The sequence below is a fragment of the Penicillium cataractarum genome (genome assembly GCF_028827025.1).
Source record: "Penicillium cataractarum strain IBT 29864 chromosome Unknown utg000009l, whole genome shotgun sequence".
Lineage (NCBI taxonomy): Eukaryota > Fungi > Ascomycota > Eurotiomycetes > Eurotiales > Aspergillaceae > Penicillium > Penicillium cataractarum.
This window is the reverse complement of record NW_026622745.1, coordinates 2,849,940-2,875,986: the sequence shown is the minus strand read 5'-3', so window position 1 is coordinate 2,875,986 and position 26,047 is coordinate 2,849,940. Positions and strand designations below refer to the sequence as shown.

Below are 26,047 nucleotides of genomic sequence, written 5' to 3'. Positions count from 1 at the left end.
CTTGGCCTCATGGAGGCCCAAGCCAGAGAGCCCGAGGAGGTCGCTGGACAAAATGTGTACTATAAATGCAACCATGTACCCGAACCCTAGGCCTTGAATATTGTATATGAATATATTCGCTTCAATCACAATCCATTACGGCCACACCTCCTTTCAAACATGCGTGTCTCCTGGATTAAGGCTGTATGCCTTGGGTCTATACTTGCTAGTTCTGCCTCGGCACTTTATCGACAAACCAGCGTAAGTTCACCAGCTTGCTCTCTCTTTATTTGGCCACTCCATACCGTTGGAGTATTTGACTGATCTAAACACTGCCTAGCTTGCAAACTAGGGAGCTAAATATGCTTGCTACCCGTGATATCCCACAGGACTGGGAGGGCTTTGACCAGAGCAAAGCTGGAGACAAACAAAAAGTCCAAAAAAATCACTCAAGCCTTTCGAGATATGGATAAAATGGTATCTCGTGTCCTCAAGGCCCTCACTGCCAAAGACTCGAATGATGAGTCCCAGTCCTAGGACAAAAAAACAGCCCTCATTGTCCTTGGAAACTACTTCAGTCCTGACAAAAGACTGCCGGCGGCCCTACCCAGCAGAAAATCGTTACTGATGTGCTGACGAACATAGTTGATCCCCCTAGAAAAACTCCTAGGACCGGTTCAGCTATGTTTGTAGCCATGATGATTGGAAATGGTCTCGATGAAGAGAGTTGCTCGGCGGAAAGCCGAGTAGGTACTGTTGCGGCGTACACCGTTTTGGGAGGAAACGGTGGCACATTAAATATATCTCTGCGATAATGATAGGGTCAATCCTTTCAAGTAGGCATCCTGGTCTTGCTCAATTGCCAACGGATGCGGCCCAGTGCAAGAAGGGTTTCAAAGATGGCAAGCTGTCTTATAAGGTGGTACCGCTGGCTTACATTCAGATTCATGAATTGACGTGAGTTGGAAGGAATTCTTTCTGTCTTGATCGCATCACTAACACAGTACAGTCATACTCTTGGGGTCAGTGAGATTCCATTCAAGAAAGCAAAGGTCACGGATAAGCTGAAGGCCACGGGCGATCCTGCAGATGGACCCCAGAATGTGAGGGCACTTAGAGATAAGCCAGAGCATGGAAAGTATGCCGGGACCAAGGATCTTCTGCTGGGGCCAATTGAGAATGCAGACAGTTACGCCTGGTGTGTTGTTGTAAGTGATCCTCAAGGCTCGGGTCTATTCATTTCAGTGCTAACTATCATGACTTTTGTAGGAGGCCTACTTTTCCTTGCTCTGTCACGAGAGATTTGGTGCACCAGCCTCCAACCAGATGGCTCCCGACGGTGTCTGCTCGAATGGGCCAGACAAAGTGTACACTCATGTAATAAGTCAAGCGATCATATTTTTATCAAATATAACCTTCATTTGATTGGTGATAAAACAACGTACAGCGTAAAAGGTAGAGTTTCATATGGCTTGGGTAAGGTGTTCCGGGTAGAAATTGAAGGGGGATTTTGAAGATATCCGATGTAACATATCTAAGGGTCTCGATGGAGGGCTTCACTATCTGGGTCGTTCCTGGAAAAGAAAACGGCTTGCAGTATGTTATCATTAGCATTTCCGGCATGGATTCAGACTGTGGTCGGTTCGACCTTTCTCATAATGCATTCTTTAGATGTAATGTATTTTACAATCTCGTATTGCAAGATGGCCATGATAATATTTGCTATCGATTTAAATGTTATCTACTGATTGACGGCCAGGCGCCAAGTCATGGACCTCACTGTAGATAGTTCCTCCTGTCTCACAACTTTTCTCTTCATCTTCAATATGTATTCATCCAATTGCATCAGTAATCTTGCCAAGTCATCAGGACGTACTCAAATCAGGGACGCTATGAGTCAAGAGTAGATGTATCCTACTCCTTCGGGCGCTCTGGGAGCTCCTGCTCCTTGGCAGCGCCCGGGTGGCGAGTGCCCCTATCCTTGACCTTCTTTTGCTTCTTCTGCACAACGGGAGGAGGGTAAGCCTTAAGAGTGATCTCTTGCCATTCAGCCGAGGCCTCGTAGGCTGCGTGAATAGGTGCCATGAGACGAGTGAGAGCTTCTGCCGCAGCGGGCTTGAGGGATTGAGGGGTCAACTGAATACTTGTTAGTAGATGCTTTGTTTTCACTGAATATTGAAACACTGATCACATACAATATCGTTGGCGTAATCATCCTTGAGTTGTTGAATATCGGTGTAGATCAGGGGCTCGGCATCCCGGCGTTCAACGCGGAATTCCTTGTTGCCTGTGAGAGCTGCCGCAGGAAGCAGGACGAACTCAACTAGGGCGATAATGCCGTTGTTCTCAACGATTTTAGGGGCCGCTTCGGATTTGCGGATCTTCTTGGCAACCGTCTCAGGCGGGTCAAGGAGATCAATCTTGCTATCTGTTTGGAGTTAGAAGAGTCATTTGCGAGAGATTCGAATTTTGCCTACCTTCAACACTGGAGCTCATCTTGCCTCCACTCAAGCCTGCCACCATTGGCGTGATGAGATGAGCGCGCTAGTGAGTGATTCTGATTAGAATTGTTCAAATAGCCAAGGTGGGCAGATGTAGAGTAGTCTTACCTTTCGGTAACCGAGCTTGGGCAGCCACTCGGTAGCCGCCACGAAGAGCTTCCGCTGGTCGAGACCTACTCATTGCATTAGAAATAGCGTAAATGCAGAAAGTATATACCAGAACATACCGCCCAACTCAGCATCGACCTTGAGGTACTCCTCATCGAGGACCTGCAGAATCGGGTACAGCAGACCACTCAATGGAGCATTGGTAGACTGCTTAACGATCTCAGCACCAGCCTTCCTGCAATCGTGCTCGGAAGTCAAAGCGGCCAGCCGGTAGACATCCATAACATAGTCGGCATTGCGCTGGTAGGAACTGCCGAGAACGAACTCGAGCTTCTCCGTGGACACGCCAACAGCCTCGAGAATCGCCGTGATAATCTTCTGGTAGTATTTGACACGGTTCTCGACCAATTCGAGGGGCGCTTTCATTGAATCCAGGAAAGCGTGCACGTCGGCAAGGAGGATGACCACCTCACATCCTGCGGCGAGCAGCTGGGCAATCTTGAGCGCGGCGACGAAGTATCCGGAGTGAGGCTTGCCAGTAGTAGCGGTACCTTGAAAATGAAACGAAGATCATGTTAGCCGGTTATACTAGGTCACATGTGGAGGTAGGGAGTCGTTACCCCAGTACACACGAGGGTTGCGCCCCTCCTTGAGGATACTCTCAATCAACTCAGGATTCAGAACCTCGCCGAGGTTTTCCCGGATGAGATCAAATCTTTGCTCTGGAGACAACGCCATGGTCGCACAATGATCTAGTAGATGTCGACTTCGAAGTGAGCAACAATATGAGGGGTAGAGACGCAAAAAGAAAATAGCAGAGAAAATGCCAGGCGGAATAACCCCGCAATTGAACCGGCAGAATTAAAACGGTATGAAGGGCGGTCAGGTCAGGTGAGTCACATCCACGTGATTTTGGTTGATGCAGCTACCGTCAGCCTCCAGTCAGATTCGTTGGTTTTCAACTACTGCTCCAGTGTTCTGGATTTACGGATAAATAGAAGTCCAACGGGGACTATAACTGGGTGCAAGCACTCGAAAAACTACCCACTCACCGTCAAGTTCGGCTCCAATTCTTTATCATAAACCCGATCGGACCCATATCTAGAGGAGCCGTTCCGCGTTCCGAGCTGGTAATCCGAACAACACGTTTCCCCTAACAACGTTTTTCTTCCCAATATGTCATCGCTTTTGTAACACTTGTGAGGACCACGGTCACTGGGTAAGTGATGTTGGCCAAAGACAAGAGGCATGGTTCTTTGAACGGTATAGCGAGGATTCAGCCTCAGTGGGAAGCGAGATAAGTGATCGATTTCAATCCAAACAAATCCTGGTCTCTCAAACGAAGGAATGGGAGGTCTTTAAAGTCAAATGATATATCGGCGTGGGAATCATGAGAAATTTTGAAAAGAACTTCCCCTAAGTGTGTGCCTTGTAGGTTGTGCTAAATTCCCAAATCCTCCAGAGAGCAAAGCAAGCAAGAGGAATAACGCCCTTGCATGGCGCATCATTTAAATTGATATACTTGAACTAGCAATTCAGGCTGCTCAGGGGTATACGTTTCGAGGCCTACCGCGGCTTCATACCTTGCGCCGAGCGCCTCTGCTAACGACAGTGTACCCACGAAATGCAAAATTTGCCAAACCTCTCATTACGACTTCATCATATGCTCTCTGAGCTCACAATCTGTTGAAACATGCCGAACTGCCGAGGACCGTTTTTGAGCCACCAGAAGGAATTACCCGCTTAATCTACATTGCTCAATTTTGAGTCAACTTGATTATAGCTCCGTCTTATCGTCACAATAGGATTGATCCCATCCCAACTTCGGAACTTTTCATCTGTAAGATGGATTTGTGCTTTATTTAAGGGAAGAGAATCGCTGGGTGAAACATTATCGTGACCCACGCCCGTTATATGCTCCTCGAACCAACCCCAATCTTCACGAAAAGGCCGAAGATGCGCCGCATAGGCATAGAAACCTACAGCAGGTGAAGAAGCCCTATATTTCCTGGTGTACGTAGTTCTCAAGACCTTTGAGCAACAAAATTGCGTTGATATATCGGAGCCACGATGGAGCACTCGAGGGTTTGCCCGTGTTCTCAGCCATCCGAGCCACTTATAGAGCCAATAGTTGTTGAAGGTTGCCTCACAATCGAGTGCAATTTTGGATCTTGGTGCTGTTTATAAATGTGTGAAAATGCAATATTACAATAGTTTTGCTTCCACCCATGTGAGTGCCGCGAACTATGACTTGACTGGCAATCTCTCCCGTATCCTGCAACTACATAACGCTGGATATCCGCTTCGGAATATCTTTGTAACTGCTGATCTTTCCACCATTCCATCTCTCTCTTTTCCCTTTCTTCTTACTCGATCAAAGAAGATTGTTCTTTAGTTGCATCTCAATGAAGGCCTCCCTCACCCTGTGTTTGGTGGCGTCCAGCCTGGCAGTCCACACTGCAGCGACTGAACCCAGCAGCGGGAACACAATCCTGTCTGCTTTTCTGCCTCACGATATTCCTAGTATTCCGTTGGGCTGCCTCACTCTACCACATGAACTTCCTCAGCCCAGTGGTCTATCCATCCCCAGCGATTTGCCTATCCCCATCGCACTTCCGGTGGCAACTCACTTCCCGAGTCCTAGTGGTCATCCTGAACCTACGGGATTCCATCGTCAGGCTAGAAGACAACTTTTTGGCATAACGGAGAATGATGTTACCACCAACACTGGCTGCCAACCATTGACATTTATCTTTGCTCGTGGAACTGGCGAGTTGGGTAATATGGGAACGGTCGTTGGCCCGCCTGTCGCGTCGGCGCTGTCATCATTGACCGGAGGCAAAGTGACTATCCAGGGAGTGAACTATGATGCATCAATAGTGGTATGATCCTAATCTATCTGGGTAGCTTGATCACCTGTATCGCCTTTGTTAACCTCCAATAAATTATATAGGGCGATGCTACGGCTGGTGCAGACGGTGGTCCTACAATGGCGAAGTATGTCACCCAAGCCCTTCAGCAGTGTCCAAATACCAAGGTCGTCCTGGGTGGCTACTCTGAGGGTGCAATGGTCGTGCATAATGCGGCAAACTCCCTGTCTGAGGGCCAGGTAGCTGCTGCAGTACTCTTCGGTGATCCATTCAAGATGTTTGGCGTGGGAAAGCTCTCGGCTAGCCAAGTCAAGGAGTTCTGTGCTCTTGGTGATCCGGTTTGCGAGAATGGATTCAACATTCTGGCCCATGTTTCCTATGGAACTGATGCAAACACGGCGGCGCAGTTCCTAGTCCAGGCTGCTGGGATTTCGAGCTCTTGATCGGCGTGGATTGGCCATGGATCGGAGGGAGCTGAACAGTGAAGGGGCCATTTGTTGACAGTAGATCTGTCATTTCTCTTCAAGAAGTAAAATTCTCTAAGACACCACCAATTTGAATCACGAGCAGCTTCATAGAATAATGGGATATCTTGGTTACTATAGAAAGATTGTGAGAGTTAGTTGTGGAGAACCCAGGTGCCACTAGTGAGATACAAGGCGACACTAAGCCCCGCTGAGGAACACTTCTTCGGGTTCAAGGCCTGAGCTTTTCGTCAGCCACTGGTATCGGCACACCTAATGAATTCAGGGTTCAGTTTTTTCTAAGGAACTTAGAACAAGGACAAATCATGCGAAATGAACTGTGACTTGAAAACTGAAAACGGAATACTATTGATGAAGGCAATCATGAAATAACTTTTGCTCTTTTCCTAGCATACGGGTTAATTTGAACTGCTAGCAATTTATCGGACAAATCAAAAGTTGACCTTTACGTTGTCAAGTATAGAATAATAGTCTTTGAATGAGACCCTGGGCCGAAGCGTTGACTCAAATTCTGCGGTGCTAGCGACTAGAAGATTTTGAGATTACGGCTACCATCACGGGTTATCGAAACCCCTTCCCGGGACATTGCTGAGGAATTGCGTGACTGAAAAGGAAATCTTGGCATATGGGGCGCCTGGTGGTTCCGGAGCCGACATAGTAGTCATGTCGTACCTAGTCGGGCTGGGATAATGCTGTGGAGGCCTATATCGGTTGGCTAAAGTGCAAGCTTTGGGCAAGGTCTATCTATAGTGGTGGTCATCTGAGTTGTGCCTAAAAAAAAACGATACTATAAACGCTTGATGTTTCAAGCTAGGAGCAATGAATATTTCCATTGACCTATCAAATCATTCCTATTAAGCCGCGGTTCTTCTAGAAATCCCGAGAAAAGAAAAGTCGATGACTCGTCCGTACCGACGCTAGCAAGTTAGGAGTACTAGTCACTCCGTTAAACGGTTAGACTCGCAAGCATGGGATCCATAAATATGATCAGGATACGAACAAGACCTGGCATAAGTATGGCACTAACTGTACTAACTCCGATATCGCGGGGAGAAGATGAATCACAACTGCCCGAATGGGAGTGCCAAGGCCGATGACAAACGAGGCAAACCGAATATATGGAACAAGTGGAACAAACCGAACAAACCCAAATCCACCAAAGACCCCCACCTCGCGGCAAACCTTTCCCAAAGAGGCTTGGCGCTGTCATTGGAAGGGCGTGCAGGTGCAGCATCTTCTGATCATTCGGAACCTCGACCCTTTCTCCGGCCCCTCCCTTCCAGCCATCCGCCGGCCTATCGTTCGCTCTCGGCCAATCTTCAAGAATGACGTTGTCGTTGATCGGCTATCCCGAAATTTTGATCCCATGTCGCGGACACGAGCGCCCCCTCTTCGTTGGACGGGTAAATATGCGCCTTCTTACATTTCGTTATGACCGATGGCTTATCGGACGTGGCAGGATAGCACGAGCCCTCCCAAGATGACTGACCTGCTGGCTGCGTGAACTGAATAAAAACTGATGCTCGGATCTGAGTGGTTCCAAGTGGATATCTTAGCGTGCTAATGGCACATGGCTGGTTGGTGCCGCAGCCTGGAGGTTCAAAAAATCGCATTTGCTGGCTCCACCGCGATTGATTATTCACCCAACCACCGTGGCCTCTCGCCGCTACCCCAGACCAAGGATACGCCCTCTTCGCAGACCGACTCTTCTCTTCGAAATCTACAATCTCTCCACTCCGTGGCCTGAGCCTTACTTGATTCCCATATATCTCCGAGTGGTTCATTTTTATTTTCTCTGTGCAACAACTCCTGGAATCTCACGTCTGTCCCCGTTCGTCAGGCGCGCAGTCCCAGAGATGGAGTACTTTGATTTTGAAGGCGCCTCATCGGCTCATGAATCAAACCATCCGAGCGACGAGGTCGCCTCGCTTGATCTTGAATTTGATGAGCCCGAAGAGCGGGACGCCAGATTCGACTCGTTGATTCAGGACCAGTCGTTGGACTTTCTTGACACTGCTCCCGTGCCGGAGTCGGCCGAACAGTATGTGGGCGACTTTATGGGCCCCGATCAGGACACCGGAGTCTACCCCATGTTCCGCGCCCAGGAACCCTGTGACTTCTGTCGGCGAATGGGCCTGGACTGCTTTGTTGCTAAACGTGGAGTGATGCAGAACGGTTGTACCTGCTGTATCTCTCTCTATCGTGAATGCAGTTTCACCCACGCCAAAGTCCCTGGCAAATTTCTTCAGACCTTACATCCCGTGTCAGAGAATGCCTACATCCCTACAGGTGGCTTGACGGGGAAAAGAGCACTCAAATCTGTCTCGTACGGGGCCTTTGGAGACGATACCGATGCGCGCTCTCGTAAAAACAGCGCTCGATTCTCTCGCAGGGCCGTCACCATTCTCAAGGGCTGGTTGCGCGAGCACAACGAAAATCCTTATCCCAACGAGGCTGAGAAGGATGAATTGAAGCAGAGTACGGGTCTAACTCGAACACAAATCTCCAATTGGCTTGCAAACGCTCGACGACGCGGCAAAGTTCGACCTCTTACCGGCACCGATTCGCCCGTGCCAGGAGCCGTCGACATTCCTGGACAGCAACATCCCAAAGATCCAGCTCTCATGACCCCTCTTGAACGTTGGAAGTACTCTCCTCCTGAAAACGAAGCGGCTACTATAAGTGATATTACCCGTGCTTTGGCCAATCCTCCATTCGATCCCTCGCGTCAACGCCGGACCCATCCTGGTCACGTGAGGTCCCGTCGCCCGGGGTCCAGTACCAATGAGTCAAGCCACGCAAGCTCAGAACATAAAAGATATACTGCCTCAGCCAGTAGTTTGGATACTAGTCGGTCATCCCTCTCTGACCTCTCTTTCGCTTCTGCGTTCTCCCATCGATCCTCTCTTTCCTTTGGTTCAATGGATCGTAAGGAACGTCGTCGCCGCCGCAAACCTTCTGTACCTGCCAATACTTTCAATCATCAGAAGGCCAAGGCAGTTCGTCCTTTCCAATGTACCTTCTGTACTGATTCATTCGCCGCCAAATACGACTGGCAACGCCATGAAAAATCCATGCACTTGATCTTGGACAAGTGGACATGTTCTCCTCATGGTGGTGTAACGGAGGAGAACGGTATACTTCGTTGTGTATTCTGCTCCGCAGCTAATCCAGATAGGGATCATCTTGAAACCCACAATTACATTAGCTGTCAAGAGAAGTCTCTTCAGGAAAGGACCTTTTATCGGAAGGATCACCTGAATCAACATCTGCGTCTAATGCACAATGCCAAGTTCCAACCCTGTATGGAAAAGTGGCAGAGCAGCATTACGGAAATCAAGTCCCGCTGTGGTTTCTGCGGAACTATCATGCAAACTTGGAAAGACCGCGTGGACCATCTCGCCGGTCACTTCAAGAATGGAGCCAGCATGGCGCAATGGCAAGGAGATTGGGGCTTTGAGCCACCGATCCAAGAGCGCGTTGAAAATGCCATCCCACCATATCTCATTGACTATGAGTGGAGGTCCCCTAATCCCTGGACTACCGTTCAAGCACAAGGGGATGGCGTCTCACCTCAGCTCCAATTCCCGAATGACGCCAATTGCTACATGCGCCTCTCACGTGAACTCACTTCATATATCCACAACCAAACTGCTCAAGGGATCATCCCAACAGATCAGATGCTACAGACTGAGGCGCGTCGAGTTATCTACGGCAATGACGACGACCCCTGGAACCAGACGTGTGCAGATAACCCTCTCTGGCTGACGATTCTGAAGCGGGATACCGGCCTAGAAACTCCTGCAAGCAATGACGACATCCAACTTTCCGACCTTGGGTTGCAGCCTCCTTTCGTAGGTCACGGTGGTGTGCGGGAGCCTTCCCAAGAATCCAATCTCTTAATCAGGGGAATGGGCGCTGGCGCCCTACCCAGTCCAGCCGTGTCCAGTCCCGGTCTACGAAGTCCCGCATACCCCCCAACAGGCTTCTCCTCTGCCGCGCCTAGTGGGCAGGGAAGTCTTGCAGGGAGCTACGCCGGAAGCTCAGGGATGATATCAGCTGGCGTGCCAGCATTCATCTCTGATTGGAGCAGCAGTCTACCTGGCCATGCTTCATCATCATCTGTTCATGCAGATGGAGGGCCACCTGATCCTGATCCGCTAGTGCAGATGGGCTTCGATCCGGAATTCTTGCAGCGACTCAGCGACAGCTATAGCGAGCTTACGCCACCTGATATGGAGATCGTACCTTTGAACGCACCTCTAGACTACGAAGGCAAGGGAAAGCAGCCGTGGTTGAATCCAACATCGCAGACACCGCCACTCATGGGAATTCCGGCTTCAGATCCCCTCGCAGCCCTCCATTCTAAAGAAGGCTATCCTCCTGCGTCAGATGCTGCCCAATCTGCGCTACCTGCATTCCGTGATGATTCCGGGAATTTTTGATTTTTTTTTGTGACGGATACTATATCGATGCATGCCAGCTCAAGCTGAGCTGGTAAAAGTTTAATGTTCATTGCGCGGACTAAATGGAAGACGAGTGGATTTAGTATGGGACTTTCGATTTGTCTTTTCTTTTACGAGGATACTACCCAATCAATTACTGTTTTGCATTCTAAAATTCATAATATCTCGGTTCATTATCCTCGTGGTAGACGGTCAAGTTTGAAATCGAGCTATCACCACACGCCCTGCTGGACACCCTAGATTCCTCATTGAGGCCTGGCAATGCTTTTGATTCGTCCTAGAAAGACGTGTACCTGATTCACCACCTACGCACGTGGTATCTTCCATCGTCCAGACAATGCTGAAATTCGACCGCTTTGCTGATTTTCGTATCCGGGTTTACTGGTTGGTTGGTTGACCGTTGGCTCACACCCGGTCCCTACCAATTTTTCTTTATTCCAAGACCCAGGATCATGGTTTAGATCCTTGTCTGACACGCAGGGTGCCGAGACGCACTATTCCTGAGTCAGGCGTGTCCTGTGGGTCAGACACTTTTTGATCTTAATGAATGATTCGTTCCTCGTACACCACCGCTGTTAAGCCGAGGTTCATGGGTGGAGCATCCTTAGGGCTGCGATAGATGCCCCGCAAGTCTCAGCCTCCATCGCAAACTTAGGTTCTTCACGCCGCCGGACCATACGTCGGGCTATAATCTTTCCGAGATCTAGAGGAGTTCTCTTTGGCCTTCGATGGGTGAGCGACCTTGCCAGATTGGGATTTTCGCATGTACGAGCAAGATCCCGTGCTGACGCCACGAGAGCCTAATGTTTTATGATTGGCTGCGTTCCAAAATCAAGATCCAAGATCCTAAGCTTATATTCTTGATCTATAATGGCGGTCGGATGAACTTTCCATCGCATCTGATTTTTTCTGCAGGGTTTTGCTACAAGCTATGGTCCCCGATCAACATTTGGGAACTGTTTCTTTGATCAGTAGTGACGATGGGCATCGCGAGCAAAACAGCTCTTCCATTATGACCGGTTGCTAAGGCTCGTAGGGCGCCTTTTGACAACTTTCAGCCAGAATTGATATTCTTCATTTGCGAATATCGTGTTTTTATAAAGCTCATTTTTGGATCTATGGTCCTGTATATAACCGCTATCATCCCAAGAATCAAGATGGTGCCACACTGCATTTAATATTTGACTTGATCTACTGAACAGAAGCTAAATCGTCATGGGTAGCTTGTTTCTGTTGCTCTTGTGTTTCACGGAGTGGGCTTTTGCCGCTACCGTCTATTTTACGGCCAACCTTACCTGGGCCGAACATTCTGTCGCAGGGGTTCAGCGGGAGATTATCCTTACCAATGGGCAATACCCCGGTCCTGAACTACGATTGAACCAGGGCGATGATGTCTATTTTGATGTTTATAATGGTTGTCCGTTCAACGTGACAGTGCACTTTCATGGTGAGCATGGTGGCCTTATTATGACAGATCGAATGCTAAGATATATTCTCGTAGGTATCGAACAGATCGGCACACCGTGGTCAGATGGAGTTCCTGGATTATCCCAAAGGCCAATTGAATCAAACAGCGAATTCCGTTATCACTGGAAGGCTGACCAGTACGGTGCCTACTGGTACCATGCCCACCATCGCGGCCAATTGGAAGACGGCCTGTACGGGCCGATCTATATTGCCCCCTCGAGAAGCGTGACAAAGCCATTCAGCCTGATAACGAGCAACGATACCGATCTCCAAGCCATGATCGATGCGGAAGAAAATACTTCGCCACTACTGCTCTCGGACTGGCGTATTTTGACCTCGGAGCAGATTTGGAATGCCGAGGAGGCCTCTGGGATTGACGCACTTTGTGCCAATGCTCTGCTGATCAACGGGAAGGGCTCGGTGACATGTTTTTCACAAGCTGAAATTGATAGCCTAACGACACCTGACCAGAGGGCGGCTCTGGGAAATGAAAGTCTCACTGATATAGCGTGAGTATTTTGTTTATCTTCAAAAGTCAATTCCCAGGAGAATCAAAGTAACTAACGGGTAATCACGGAACTCAGATGCTTTCCTCCGGACATCGGGCAAGGCGACTACACTCATAACCTCAGTGCTCTCTTGCCAACAATGTTTTATGGATGCACACCCTCTCAAGGCTCCCAGCAGGTCATCAACGTAGACCCAGAATGTCAATATATCAGTCTGGATCTTACCAGTGCTGCCGGCTTACTCAAACTCACATTCTCCATCGACGAACATTTCATGTGGGTATATGCTATTGATGGACGCTACATTGAGCCCGTCGAGGTAAACGCCATCACTATCGCCAATGGAAACAGATATTCCGTGCTCGTTCCAGCAGACCAGACACCGGGAGACTATACAGTTCGCATGGTCAGCGGTAGTGGCCAGCAAATTCTCAATACAACGGGCATCTTCCACTACCAAGCTCCGGATCAGCTCAATCGACCCTCCAATCCATGGATTACCCTGACCGGTGGCAATGCCACGGCAGATACCGACTTCTTCGATGATAATCAAGTCGTACCCTACCCAGCCATCGCCCCATCCACCGATGTCGCCGCCACATATATTCTGACGATTAGTCGCTTCAACGCATCGTACCGCTGGACACTGGGAAACAGCAGCTATGACCTCGAGCTCGAAGAATCCCAGCCCCTGCTTTTCAATCAAACCGCCATCCCCAGTGACCTCATAGTTCGTACCGACAATGATACATGGGTTGACCTGATCATCCAAGTTGACTCCCCAGCTCAACCCGCTCATCCAATCCACAAACATTCTAACAAGCACTTCGTCATTGGGTATGGTTTGGGAACATTCAGCTGGTCGTCGGTCGCAGAGGCGATGCAGTTTATTCCAGGTTCCTTCAATCTTGTCAACCCCCGATCAGGGACACTACTTCCACCCTGAGCTCTGGCACTGGTCCTGCATGGCTGGCCATCCGGTATCAAGTTGTCAATCCGGGTGCATTCTTGATACATTGTCATATCCAGGTTCATCAGAGTGGTGGAATGGCGCTGGCATTGTTGGATGGGGTCGATGAGTGGCCCACTGTGCCATCGAACTATCTCAATGATTCGGGGTTCTGAATTTAGCAGTAAATACATATCTGGGTTGTAACTCAGACATGAAAATGGTGATTGCGGGTGAATAGACGGGGTTGCGGGCAGTATCGGTTGAAGGATGCCATGTCTATATCGAAAGTGAGATGTTGAAATGGAATATGACTGATGTTGAAGCTACTTCAAGAGCTAGCAATACGGATTTGAAAAGCTACGCCTCCCTCCTTCACAGTCCTTATAAAGCTATCTAGCCAACAACCAGATAATGATGTCACCTGCCTGATGTAAAAATGGATGTGATCACCCCCTTTCCATATAGTATTTTAAGCACATGCGAAGTTATAAGTTTCGAGTATTCGAGTACAATACCAAGCGATGACCCTAGAAAGGGTTCCTCGCACTAAAAAAACAACTAGCAAAAAGGAAATGATCTCAGGTTATTTGTAGGAATAGCCGAACGCGGGGGTCGAACCCGCAACCTTGAGATTAAGAGTCTCACGCTCTACCGATTGAGCTAGCCCGGCAGGGCTGGTTGAAGAGGGCTGAATTATTAGCACTCTTATTCAGGCTCTTGAGCATTTCGCATCATGCATTCCGGTTGAGGCGGCGTGGGGCTGTCTTTGCATGCTTCGCGTTTAGGCAATTCGAAACTGTCCACACCCCTAATAGCCAGCCACAGAACAGAGAATACCTATGAATATATGATTAGTGTTTTCTTGATAGAGATGCAGCTGAAGCCTGTATGTTAGTTATTTTCTAGAGATATAAAATGATTCTTAATTGAAAGTTCAACTAAAGTAGAATTCTTCAAACTATATATATCCAGCAAACCGTTACCTAACCGTGCGAAATTCAATTCCATAAACGAGAGACAAGTTGGCTAAATAACTTCGACATACGCCCAAAATGATGAGAATCTGCTAAGTGAAAAAAAGTACATAAATAAATCAAACGTCAACATCGCAGCTCATGTCGTTCCAGTCGTTAAGGGTCACATTCAAAAATTCGTGTTCGTCTTCCCCAGGTCATTCGGAGATCACCTATTCCTCCGGGTCGGGTTGGAGCTCAGGTTCGACGACATGGGATTCCTCTACAGACTCGACCGGCTCAGTCTCGCCAGAGTAGAGTTCTTCACTAGCATCGACTGGCTCTGGCTGAGATTCATCATGACGTTCCTCGGTGATCTCTTTGTCGTGGATCGGTTCACCGGGGATCGGTTCCTCGAGGATCTCGTCAATGATCGCTTCATCGTGGATATCTTCATCGGGGATCGCTTCGTCGTGAGGCTCTTCGTCGGCGATCACTTCATCGTGGGCCGCTTCACCGTGAATCGCTTTATCAGGGATCGCGTCGCCGTGGATTTCTTCCCCGTGGGTCTCTTGTTTAGGGATATCTTGGCCCTGGATTTCCTCACTCTGGATTTCCTCACTATGAATATCTTCGTCGCGGGATCCTTCGTTGTGAATATCCTTTTCTTTGAAATCTTCCACCGGCGCAGCTTCAGGCGTCGGCTCGGGGATGAAGGAAATGGGTTCGACTTCAGAAGCCGTGGGGGACGGGACAGTCTCCTCAACCTGCGACTGGGCAACCACCTCAGAAACTGGCATAGAAGCCACAACGCTCGAGGTAGGAATAATGCCCTCCATCAAGATAGAGCTTGAAGAAGTCACCGACAAAGCGGGAACATCAGCACTTATGTGCACCTTCGGCGCTGCAGGCATCTCAACGAAATCTTCGCGAGCCAACGAATGCAACAAACCCTGGAGCTGATCCTTCTGCGGCTGTACCCCAATGGCGAGGAAGATGACCAAGACACCCATGAAAACCAGTGCGACATTGCGCCTGTCACCAGCTAAGACGCGAATGTAGTTGATCATCAGAGTCCGGAGGGCAATCTCATGTTGTTGATTGACTTGCGGCAAGTCTGGTCGCTTCATTTGCGGCGGAGGTTCCACAGTGTGTCCACTACTTCGGAAGGACCCAGCATCGCTGAATGTCCTGGAGTAGGTCTGGACGGACAATCGACGCTGGTCGATATCCAGCTTATCTGGATTGTGGAACACCATTGCCTGGTGAGCATGCTCCGCGGACGCAGCCGCAGCGGCATGTTCCTCTGCGAGTCGTTTCTCCAAGGCCCGCCTTATATCGGATGGCAACCAGACGCCAACCTCGACATCTACCTTCTCCATCTCTTTCCACGCTGCAGCCCACGCGCCGGCCCGCATCAGACCGTTCGCCGCGTACACCCGAATCTCCCACTTGCGGTTTGTGTCGCTATGATGCAGGACACGTCCACCGCAGTCGGGACATTCATCGCCTTGCTCACCATCCGTCTCGCTCTCCTCTCTGTCCGAAACTTCGCCCTCTGAACCAGGATCAGCCTCTTCATGACCGAGGAAATGACCCCTGTGCACGAGCGGGCGCTGTAGTTCCAGACTCTCCAGCAATCGCTCCTCCAGCATATCATATAGGTCCTCGGGGTGAGAAATCAACACTCCACGATCGCGGAGTACACCAGAACCAACCTTGTCCTGGAGTCTGCGCCATCGCTTCCAGTATTGCGGCGGCAGCACCTCTTCGACGATCTTCTGGTTCCGCGGCTCCGCCGCACCGGGCACGGGTAGAGATGGGGCGAGTAGTGTGCAATGAAGCAGCACGAGTGGGTATTCCTTCTTCACGGCCGGCTTGCTTTGAGACGTCTTGGGCGAATAGTACGGTGATCGTTTCAGCGGTGATGTCCCGGGCGATCGCATGCCCGCACGACGTCGGGGTGGTGTCAAGAATTCATCCTCATCCGCCTCATCCTCCGTATGCATCTGCATAGCCCGTACGGAGCTCGGTTTCCGGAATGCAGCTTCACGTTGACGAATCGTCCGAATCGATTGTGGCGGTCTATCGAAGCCGCCGAAACTGGCTTCTTCTTCTTCCATCGAGTATGCGGCGATTTGCTCATGTATGCCGATGGCGGACATTTGCTTCATTTGATCGAGAGGGTGTATAAGGACTGATGCCGGCACGGAAGAGAACGAAGAGCGACTCGACGCTCGGGACTTCATCTGCTCGAGCTCGTCGTCCATCTCACGGCCGAATATATCGCTTGTTGAATGTCGGGTTGAGGAGCCGGATGAACTGTATTCGTAGCTTTGGGTTGACATTTGGCCGTCGTCAATTGTCGATCCGGCGTCGCTCGGTAGGTGGGCTGCCTCGAGGGAAGTGACGAGGAGCTCCTTGCTGGGAGGGGCAAAGGGCTGGGGGCTTAGAATGTGATCGGAGGCATCGACCTCCGTATCGGGGATATTGTCATTATTCAGTCCTGCCATGGAGACCACATTGAGTAGTCAAAAAAGGCAAAAATCAATGGCAATGTGTAAATAATCGTGTGAGCTCCCCCAATTGTACGGTGTGCTGGAGTGATGCGTGTTGACAGCTTCTCACCGCCCGGTTGTGCTGGGCAACGCGGCCCGTTGGGCGGCGCTTCTCCACTTGGGCAGACCCCGAACTATACACGTGACGAGTTAATTGTCGGAGATAGATTATTACTTTGGACACCTTTCATCAGCGTAATGGTCCCCAAAGGGACCGAGTCAAGTCAGTAGAATAATCGAGGTATTTAAATGTCCATTGGCCCAAACCTCGAAAATAACCTCCGACGGCGATCTATGTGCTGCCTAGGGATATTCATTCCCATCCGCGATACACCGGTAGTACAGAAGTTTTCACAGCCCCAAAAAGATCCAAGATGGCAACGCTAAACAGACAAAAAATGCAAAAAGATTTGCCAAGAAAGAAATACATATGTACTAGAATGGAAGAAATGGCATCAAGCAAGCATCACTGAGGAGGCTGGGGCTTGGTATCATCGGGACTCATCAAGGGGAAATTTTGGGTTTCTCCAAAGAAGCTGAGAACATCTTGTGGCAGGTATTCCAGCCACGGGAGGATCTCGCCATTGGAAAAAGGAAATGACTCTTGCTGTTGCAGGGTGTTCATGTCCACATCATGACTTTCAATCATCATGCCGGGATGCATGTCACCGGGCCTAGATCCCATATGGGCAGTATGTGCATGCTGATCCGCTGCAGAGGCCATGGAGTAAGTGTACTGTGGAGTCTGGGTAGATGGAAGGTTATGGTTATAGCCCGAGTGGGCGGCTGCAGATGCCCTAGTATTTGACTCGGGGTATGGAGAGCTCATTCCCAAGAAGTAAGGAGCCTCACTGCCAATTAGGTGAGATTGGACCGGGGAGAATTTGGAACTGATCGGCGCAAAGGAAGATGCTTTGCTTTCATCTTGAGATCGGATTGGTGGGACACTCGGTGAGAAGGAAGAGCTTGAGCTTTGCGCTATACTCGTGGGAGCTGGCATAGCTGGATAGGTATGGTGGTATTGCGACGTGTGAGCAGATTTTCCGGAGATGGGGATATTCTGGGTGGAAGGCATCTGGTAAAGCAAGCTTAGGTTGGGTTGCGAGGAATTAGTGGCTCCAGTTAGGGCCCATCCAATGGCTATTTTCCGGGAAAAAACATGATTAGTGAGATGAATACCAAAAAATATAACCCGATATGCTCTTACCTTGACCAGGATCGATCTTGGGTGACGAGGCTCGATCAGGCACTGCGTCAGTCACAGGTCTTTCGGGGCCTTGAGCTGGGTCCGCAGCTTTGCCTCCAGGCCATCCAGCAGCGCCGAGTGGTTGGATAGGAGGAAATTCAGCGGTATTTTCCATATCCTCGGCCGTGTAAAGAAGCGGATCGACGATGCCTTTAGCCTTTTGATCCAGCACTGTCAAGATATACCTTGTGCCCTCCCAATACGCATCCAGTGCTTTGAGGGCTTTGTAGCAGCGTTGATAATTCTCCTTTGCAGCGGATGCGAGAAGAATGTGCTTGGCGGTGGAGTTGCGCTCAGTACCATTTGACGAGTCCATAGACGGCATCACAAACCCACTGGCTTGGCTGCTCAGCAGTGGCTGGGGTGCGGGTGAAGTAGATCTCGATGAAGGCGACGAGTAATATGCGCTCTCCATCAAGAATGCACAAGCTGCGATGTACATCGGCTGACTGGTGAATGGGTTGCCAATAAAGCTCTTTCCGTCGACCAACTCTGAGAACGAGAGGATATCGGCGATCGTTTTGGCAGAGGACATGGAAAGTTCACGACTATTTGGGTAGAGATGTTGGATTGTGCCACCAAAAGAGTTGAGGAGCGTTGGCTGGTGGAGGAGAACGATGAGAGTATGGAACCACTAGAACGAGTCAGCCGACAGATAATTAATTGATGGGAATATTTCGGATACTCACGAAATGCAGTAGGATAAAGTTGGTTCCTTCCTTGGCCTTCACATATGCCTGAAAGTTGGCGGCATTAAAGTGTAGCCGTGGTGACAATCGCTGATATATGCCTGTCAAGTCGCTCTCCATACCAGCCAGTCTCTTGAGTGTATTTGAGGTGACGTGATTGGCACCCTGAATCCCGTTGATCAAATCGGTCACCCTTCCATAAAGATGGATGATGCGAATTAAGGGTGGAAATGGAGCGGGCCATCCATTGGGCAGCTGAGATTCGGATTGAAGCGGGAAGCACAGCTCAATATCTTCGTCGCGTAGTGTCACAGGGCGGCCCGTTCCAGAGGAGATGACGCGATCAAGGAAGAAAATGCTCCAAAATGAGTCCACCCTCTCACGTTCTCGAGCACGCTCGGCACCTATTACAGGCGGGATAGTCTTCGGGCTCTGGTAGACGTCCAAATCATCGTACTGATCCTCCCGAAGTTTTCCAGCCTGTCCAGTCATAACTGCACTGGGAGTAACACCTTTCTGGCCATAATTATACTTGAGACCTTGCAATTTTTGCAGGCCAAGGTCCTGCGCCATACGTATGGATATACCGAGATACATCCAAAGACCACTATCGTGGTTAGATCCGAATTGCTCATACGCCAACAATAGACAGGCTTGAACTGCGGACAATGTCGGACACGCGAGTGCATCCACGAGGGCGTTCATCGCTCGATGGGCAAACGGCAAACCACGGTCACAGAGGTTGACATCGGCCGGGGGTTGTGAGCGATCAATCGGCGGCGCTTGAGGAGGACCGAGTAAAGGGTGAGGAGAGAATCTGGCCGCTAGAGAGCAAACCGCATCCACCAACATGGTATCGATCTTCTTCTCTTTGAGATCCTGCAAAAAGCGATCTCGTTGCAGAAATGGAAAGCTACAGCCAAGATGTGCAAAGAACAAGTCGCATAAATGAGAAACAAGATTTGAAACGGGTAAAGCGTCATCGCGGTCGTAAAATGGGATCGTGTTGGCGTCGCGATCGTCGCGGGGAACTAACAAGGCTGCTTCCAGATTGACTGGAGCATCGGATAGCTTGGGACTTCGCAAGGGAGACAGCGAATCTAGATCATGGTGTTACTAGCGATTTCTTTGAATTGACCGACAGGCAAAGCATGCATCTCGCAAAGCGACGAACCTGATGACATCGAGGGATTGCTTTTCCGTGAACCTCGGACTTGGACGACCTTGAGAAGAAATTAGAAAAGCGAAACTAGTGCAATGATGACATTTCGAATCCGAACCATTTGCTTGAAGCCCGGTACAATGGCAGTCGGCCCAAAATAGCGAAAGTATGGAACATGAGTGCGGTTGCTGGAGCTCACGGAGGTCCGGCCTGTGCGAAAGCGAACAAAGTCAATATTGCAATACACCAGGCGCAGCCGTGCAACAACTAAAAAAACTCACCGCTCTCTGGACTACCCCCCACCCCAAGTAAATCCGACTCTCTATGCGTGCGCAACGATGTTTCTCTGGAAGAAACATCCTTTTCTGATTGTTTCGGCGCTTGCGGGGATTTATCGGTCTTGACCTGGGGTACGGATGGCGGTGGGGGCTCTGGGGAATAGCTCTCCACCGCCCTGGGGACGCGCTGACTGGCTTCTTTGGAGCCAGCCAGAGGAGGGGCTTGTGAGCGGGATGCAGAGTCGGATTGGGATCGCAGGTGGGCAGTGGAATCGGTATAGCCGAGGCAGACATGCTTATAGTCGGAGCAAGTCTTACAGACTGTCGCAAAGCCGTGAGCGAAGGGGTCCACAATGGTTAAGCGCGCCTCGGTGTATCCTACCTGGTTGTTCTCCGGAACATCGAATCTTGCGCCGGCGACATGTTAAACAGCTAGAGAGAATTAAAGTGCAAATTAGCGTCGCCGCATTCACCTTGAAGTTCCTGGGCAGAATGCGCTCCCCACTTACGCAGCGTTGACCCGGCGGCGTTTAGTTTGGGGTTGGCCATCGGTAGCAACGAAGCGGATCTGTCGCGGGCCAGAAGAATTGCCGCCGGTTTTCTTCTTGGGAGAAGGGGGGCTCATTGCGAGCGAGAGATTTATCCGTGGTCGCAATTCATTGGGCACCGGGTTGTGTTGCTCCGACCGCGGAGTGGGTGAGTCGACCGACGAAGCTCCGGTAGCTTTAGTCTGAGATGTGACCGGATATCGGGCAGATGAAGCGGTAAGGGAGATCGTGGGAGAGGAGGATCGAGACTGGCAGAGAAAACTTCATGAGGCTGCGTTGTCGAGGCAGAGCGGGAGGAAGCGCTTGAATTTGATCGAGGGGAAGGGGGCCTTAGAGTCCAATAAGAAGGGATGGAAAGCTGTTGAGGATGGAAGGAAGGCAATAAGAACGGACGGAGGGGTGGTGGTGTGGACGGATGAGAGCGAGGAAGAGGGAACGAGAGCGCGATAGGCGTGGAAGGTGGTCTCTTCCGTTTTGCTCGCTTGAAGAGCCGTGGCTTCAATAAAAGAAAAGAAAAGAAAAGAATAAAAAGGACAGAGTTGAGAAAGAAGGAAGCGCTTGTGTGGTTCAAGGAGTAGTAGCTCCACGCCACCGGAGGGGGATTTACGGGGTTTATAGGACGTGGAATTTGGATCTTCGCCCTTGCCAGATCATACTATGAAAGTACGTAATTCACGATGTACACTGCTTATGTCCTCGATATCTGATACAGTCGGAGAACTCCTACAAGTACATTATTTGGTCATAACCTTTGCCTAAGGAGAATACTTTGACCGCCTCTAGACTTTCTTTTCTCGTCGGCGATCCTAGTGAATAATTATTAACCTGTTGGATAGCTCATAGTCCTGTAGACAGGGATTCCCTGGCATTTTGTACTTACTTTCCCCTCTAGCCGCCAAAAACAATTGGCCCGTTATGAAGAACGGTTTACTACTCTCGAGTTCAGTAACACCCACACAGTCCGGTACTACTCCAGTAGCCACGACTGATCCGCTGATCCCCTCCAGAGGTCAAGATCTGATGGTCATGGGATCACTGGTGGGGCGTCCACTCGGAGATCCGCTGGGACGTTCCTGGGGGCCCGGACCCGGGGTCCTCGGGGGGAGTTTCGTCGTCTTATCGGGGTTGGGGTTTTGTATAGCGGGGGCTTTGGAGTACATTGTCCATTTTGGGGTGACTGTTCCTGCAGTAGGGAGACTTGGGTGGGTGAGGTTTGGGCATTTCGCGACTGGATATCATGTACGGAGTATAGCCTTACCTAGGATATAGATCTAGATAGCGTGGTCAAAGCTACCTCCATCTCGGGAGAAGTTTCCTCTCTTCACATCATCCCCCACGTTCGGTCCCCATATACGATACAACTTGTCTTTTTGGGAATTGGTTGGGGGTGCTTGGGAGACTTCCAGACCGGCGTTGTCCCGTTCCAACTCGGAGCATCTGCGACCGCTTCTCCTCTATCCTTATCCACCCAATCCACTTCTTCCGGTTATTTTATGTACCACTCCCCGACACGAGCTTCTCATAAATACTGTCAGTTCTTGGTTCATCGTCGCGCATAAACTAAACTCTCATGGCAAAATAAGCTTATCCACTCGATCTTCGTGTTCTTCATTTTACCGGCATAATTTACCCGCCGAGCCAGCTCCCTTTCGGACGAGAGACAAACCGAGGTTGACAGTTGACCCACGGAATACGACGGCCCAAGAAATTGTATAGAAGGGTTCTAGAACGCACGTGTAGCGGGCTCGAACTATAGAAGATTCCCCAAGGCTTGTACAGTTCTGCCATTGGAATCTTGCATTGGATAGCTAACAACAGTCTGCAGCATTCTCGTACACTTGCCGATCGACCGAGCGTATGCTTACCTTAATACCACGCACGGTGCGTGTGATGATCCGCCCAGTATGCGTGGTTATCCCACCACATCCACATCCCTGATTCCTGATTAAGGCCGTGGCAGTAAGCCCCCGCTTCGATTGGTAATTGAACGCTCTGACGTAGCACTGGCTGCTTTTTAGGGTCGCGATAGCGAGAAAGTCGGTATCAATTGGTAATTAGCCCTCAATGAACTCATTTGCACCAGCTTTTCGCGCGACTCGATCAATCTCTCTCAAACTACGGTATGTCTCGCAGCTGCTTCACCGTCTCGGTGGCAAGCGCAACCTAACCAACCCCTCGTCGCGTATGCAACAGACGCCGAATATTTCTGCGGGGCATTGTCGAGCAACCGCGCTGACCTGAAAAATCGTTACTACAGTGTTGCCTCTCTAAACCGCACCTCCTTCCCACTGCATCGGCCGCTCAGCACCACCCCCACCATGTCCAAAGCTCACCCCGATTTCGAGCAGCTCCAAGCTTCCCGCCCGGACTTCCGTCACGATGCCGAGGTGATCGTTTCCAAGTCCCCAAACCCGACCTGGAAACAAGGCGATGGTGCCAACGACGGCGGAGAAAGCCTCAAAAAGGATCACGTCGAGATCGACCCCTATGCCGATGGCCGGCCCGTCGCGTCCAACTACAAGCTCCTGATCTCGGGTATGGTGCCACGACCTATCTCCCTGATCAGCACGCAATCGGCAGACGGGAAGATTACGAACCTGGCACCGTTCAGCTACTCGCAGCTCGTCAACCATGATCCGCCCTTGTTTGTCGTCGGGTTTGTGGGCTCGCTGGAGAGGGCCAAGGATACGTTGAAGAACCTGAATGATACGAAGGAGTGCGTGATCAATATCATCTCAGAGCACTTCCTCGAAGCTGCTAATTCGACTTCGATCAATGCGCCCTACGGCCACTCGGAGTGGGAGGTGTCGGGCCTCACCAAGGGCTCAACGTCCGTGGTTAAGCCTGCGCGCGTAAAGGAATCGATCCTGGCGATCGAGGGGAAGTTGGTCGAGGTTAAGGAGTTTGAGAGCCGGGCTACTCCTGGAAAGCCGAGTAGTGTGCTGGCCATTATTGAGGGTGTGCGATTTTGGGTCCGCGAGGATGCGATTGACGAGGAGCAGACTGCCATCGACCTTAAGGTCCTTAAGCCGATTAGTCGGCTGGGTGGTATCTCGTATGGCCGTACCACCGAGGTGATTGAGATCCCCCGCCCACAATTTTAGAGCTTTGTATAGATTATAGACATACACCCAGCGAATATGGGGAGAACAGGGCGAAGGAGACAGGTGTGACGAATCAAACAACCCGTTCGTGGTATCACTCAAGTCTCCATTTTAAAGCACGAATGACGGGTCTTCGCGAAGATAAATTCAAAATTATCTGCTAAATTTATAGGTATGGATGCATTTCAGAGCTTATCAATCGCATACAAGCGGACAGAGACGCCCGTTGAACTCCCATGGAACGGCATCCCATTCAACTGCTTACAACAGCCTTAAGGCAACGTCAAACTAAAGCATGACAAACTTTGAATGACAAATTTTTGGAGACGGAATCCCAGCGGAAGTGTAACCTTGACTCCAAGCGTGCCTCGTGCGGAGAGTACTTCGTACTCAGAGCGGGGTAGTTATCAGCAGGCCGCAGAAGTATAAAATGCGTGAAGCCCAGGGATCGGATATCACCGAACCAGAATTATTTCACCCCAACCAGCCTTGGATCAACGAGTGTTTAGTCAAAAGATTGCAGCCATGTCGCAGCCAGATTACGAGATTTACAAGCTTGGGGACTGGGACTTGCAGAGTGGGGAGAAGATTGTCGATGCCCATATCGCGTACAAGACCTTTGGTGATCCCAAGCTCCCAGCGATCGTTTATCCTACTTGGTTTTCGGGTGGTATGTTGCTACTAACCTCTTACTTATTGAATCTACTGGAATTCTGAAAAAAGCTAACTTACTGCGCTTCTTGTGTAGCTATCGCTGACAATATCTGGTTAATCGGAGAAGACAAGACCCTCAACCCGAAAGAATACTTCATTATCATCACCGCACTATTTGGTAATGGGCAGTCCTCGTCTCCTTCCAACCAACCCAGTCCGAAGCCCTTCCCCAAGGTTTCATTCTACGACAATGTTCGCGCTCAGCACAAGCTCGTCACCAAGCATTTCGGCATCACCCACCTGCGCGCCGTCCTAGGCTGGTCCATGGGCGCAGGCCAGACCTACCAGTGGGTGACGCAGTTCCCGGATTTCATGGATATTGCAGTGCCATTCTGCGGCTCGGCAAAGACATCCCTGCACAATAAGGTGTTTCTCGAAGGAGTCAAGACGGCCCTTCTGGCTGTGAAGAATACTCGCTCGGCTGGGTCTGGGAATGGTGCAGTAAAGGAAGACAGCGCCGAGGTTCGGATTTGGAGTGATAGAGACAGGGAAGTTGGTCTCAAGGCTATGGGGAGAGTATATGCTGGATGGTTGGTTTATTCCTTCTTTCTTGATCTGGGTTGAATCTGGTCTGATGAATTTCTCAAACAGGGGGTTCAGCCAGGCATTCTATCGTCAGAAGCTGTATGAAACAGCCCTGGGATACAAAGACCTCGAAGACTTCTTGCAGAATCATTGGGAGAAGTGGGCTTGCTCGAAGGGTAAGCGCTATCTACCTGGTATTGCAGATCACTTGAGCTGACGACAGTATTTAGATCCTGAGAACCTACTTGTGATGATGCAGACCTGGCAGAATGGAGATGTCTCCCAGCAGGAACCATACAAGGGAGATTTTGAAAAAGCGATGGCCTCGATCAAGGCGAAAACGCTAGTTCTGCCAGCCAAGACTGATCTTTACTTCCCGTAAGAAACATTTCGTTTCGTTTCAACGATAGAAACTGACATACGTTCTACAGACCCGAAGACTCGGAATACGAGGTCGCCTGTATGAAGCCTGGCGTTGGGACGCTAGGTGTTTTCCCTTCTATCTGGGGACGTGAGTACAAATTAATTAGCTAGAAACGGGAGCAAGAATATTGCTGACTGATACGCAGACTGGGCGGGAGGCCCCGGTGATAGCAAGGAGGATGTCGCATGGTTGGATAAGCAGATGGCCGATTTCTTTGCGGCTAACCCGCCGGACGGGGTTAAGGCATTGGGGGAGAAGCTTCAAGAAACGCTGTAATCGGCAGACGAAGCGCATTTCGAACGTATTATCCATTGAAGCTTGAGTATAACGGTCAGAAGTAAATGGGAGTAACGTCATAGGAAAGTATAAGTATGAGAAGAAAGAATGCATAAGTGAGAAATCAACAGAGAATATGAATATCAGGCCGATGCCCGAAGAAATGGGCATAATTATCAGCTATTATCCTTATCTAACATTCCTAGTGAACGCTCCTTTTGTGGAGAATATAT

At 50.0% G+C, this 26,047-nt stretch overlaps 9 protein-coding genes across 9 annotated transcripts; 6 read left to right on the top strand and 3 right to left on the bottom strand.

Annotated features, from left to right (window-relative positions):
- Nucleotides 1–793: 793 nt before the first annotated feature.
- N7496_011640 (uncharacterized protein) lies at nucleotides 794–1,438 on the top strand (the record flags this gene model as incomplete). The annotated part of the gene is made up of 4 exons (XM_056704553.1): nucleotides 794–936; nucleotides 989–1,187; nucleotides 1,249–1,356; nucleotides 1,427–1,438. The coding sequence occupies 4 exons, from the start codon at nucleotides 794–796 to the stop codon at nucleotides 1,436–1,438; spliced, it is 462 nt and encodes a 153-aa protein (XP_056550513.1).
- Nucleotides 1,439–1,893: 455 nt separating this feature from the next.
- Nucleotides 1,894–3,326, bottom strand: N7496_011639 (tyrosine--tRNA ligase TYS1; the record flags this gene model as incomplete). Its single annotated transcript, XM_056704552.1, has 6 exons — nucleotides 1,894–2,115; nucleotides 2,175–2,407; nucleotides 2,457–2,523; nucleotides 2,589–2,653; nucleotides 2,708–3,139; nucleotides 3,209–3,326. 6 exons carry the CDS (start codon nucleotides 3,324–3,326, stop codon nucleotides 1,894–1,896), a joined length of 1,137 nt encoding a protein of 378 aa, XP_056550512.1.
- A 1,667-nt stretch (nucleotides 3,327–4,993) lies between these two features.
- Nucleotides 4,994–5,901, top strand: N7496_011638 (uncharacterized protein; the record flags this gene model as incomplete). The annotated part of the gene is made up of 2 exons (XM_056704551.1): nucleotides 4,994–5,470; nucleotides 5,542–5,901. 2 exons carry the CDS (start codon nucleotides 4,994–4,996, stop codon nucleotides 5,899–5,901), a joined length of 837 nt encoding a protein of 278 aa, XP_056550511.1.
- A 1,898-nt stretch (nucleotides 5,902–7,799) lies between these two features.
- N7496_011637 (putative homeobox and C2H2 transcription factor) lies at nucleotides 7,800–10,388 on the top strand (the record flags this gene model as incomplete). The annotated part of the gene is made up of 1 exon (XM_056704550.1): nucleotides 7,800–10,388. The coding sequence occupies one exon, from the start codon at nucleotides 7,800–7,802 to the stop codon at nucleotides 10,386–10,388; it is 2,589 nt and encodes an 862-aa protein (XP_056550510.1).
- A 1,236-nt stretch (nucleotides 10,389–11,624) lies between these two features.
- On the top strand, nucleotides 11,625–13,331 carry N7496_011636 (Laccase abr2; the record flags this gene model as incomplete). Its single annotated transcript, XM_056704549.1, has 3 exons — nucleotides 11,625–11,856; nucleotides 11,911–12,385; nucleotides 12,461–13,331. 3 exons carry the CDS (start codon nucleotides 11,625–11,627, stop codon nucleotides 13,329–13,331), a joined length of 1,578 nt encoding a protein of 525 aa, XP_056550509.1.
- Nucleotides 13,332–14,523: 1,192 nt separating this feature from the next.
- N7496_011635 (uncharacterized protein) lies at nucleotides 14,524–16,803 on the bottom strand (the record flags this gene model as incomplete). The annotated part of the gene is made up of 1 exon (XM_056704548.1): nucleotides 14,524–16,803. The coding sequence occupies one exon, from the start codon at nucleotides 16,801–16,803 to the stop codon at nucleotides 14,524–14,526; it is 2,280 nt and encodes a 759-aa protein (XP_056550508.1).
- Nucleotides 16,804–17,314: 511 nt separating this feature from the next.
- Nucleotides 17,315–20,848, bottom strand: N7496_011634 (fungal specific transcription factor domain-containing protein; the record flags this gene model as incomplete). Its single annotated transcript, XM_056704547.1, has 7 exons — nucleotides 17,315–17,988; nucleotides 18,056–18,728; nucleotides 18,784–19,883; nucleotides 19,958–20,006; nucleotides 20,064–20,155; nucleotides 20,227–20,630; nucleotides 20,733–20,848. The coding sequence occupies 7 exons, from the start codon at nucleotides 20,846–20,848 to the stop codon at nucleotides 17,315–17,317; spliced, it is 3,108 nt and encodes a 1,035-aa protein (XP_056550507.1).
- Nucleotides 20,849–23,089: 2,241 nt separating this feature from the next.
- Nucleotides 23,090–23,875, top strand: N7496_011633 (flavin reductase family protein; the record flags this gene model as incomplete). Its single annotated transcript, XM_056704546.1, has 1 exon — nucleotides 23,090–23,875. The coding sequence occupies one exon, from the start codon at nucleotides 23,090–23,092 to the stop codon at nucleotides 23,873–23,875; it is 786 nt and encodes a 261-aa protein (XP_056550506.1).
- A 525-nt stretch (nucleotides 23,876–24,400) lies between these two features.
- N7496_011632 (homoserine acetyltransferase family protein) lies at nucleotides 24,401–25,814 on the top strand (the record flags this gene model as incomplete). The annotated part of the gene is made up of 6 exons (XM_056704545.1): nucleotides 24,401–24,545; nucleotides 24,624–25,119; nucleotides 25,181–25,290; nucleotides 25,345–25,492; nucleotides 25,546–25,625; nucleotides 25,684–25,814. The coding sequence occupies 6 exons, from the start codon at nucleotides 24,401–24,403 to the stop codon at nucleotides 25,812–25,814; spliced, it is 1,110 nt and encodes a 369-aa protein (XP_056550505.1).
- Between the last annotated feature and the right edge of the window lie 233 nt (nucleotides 25,815–26,047).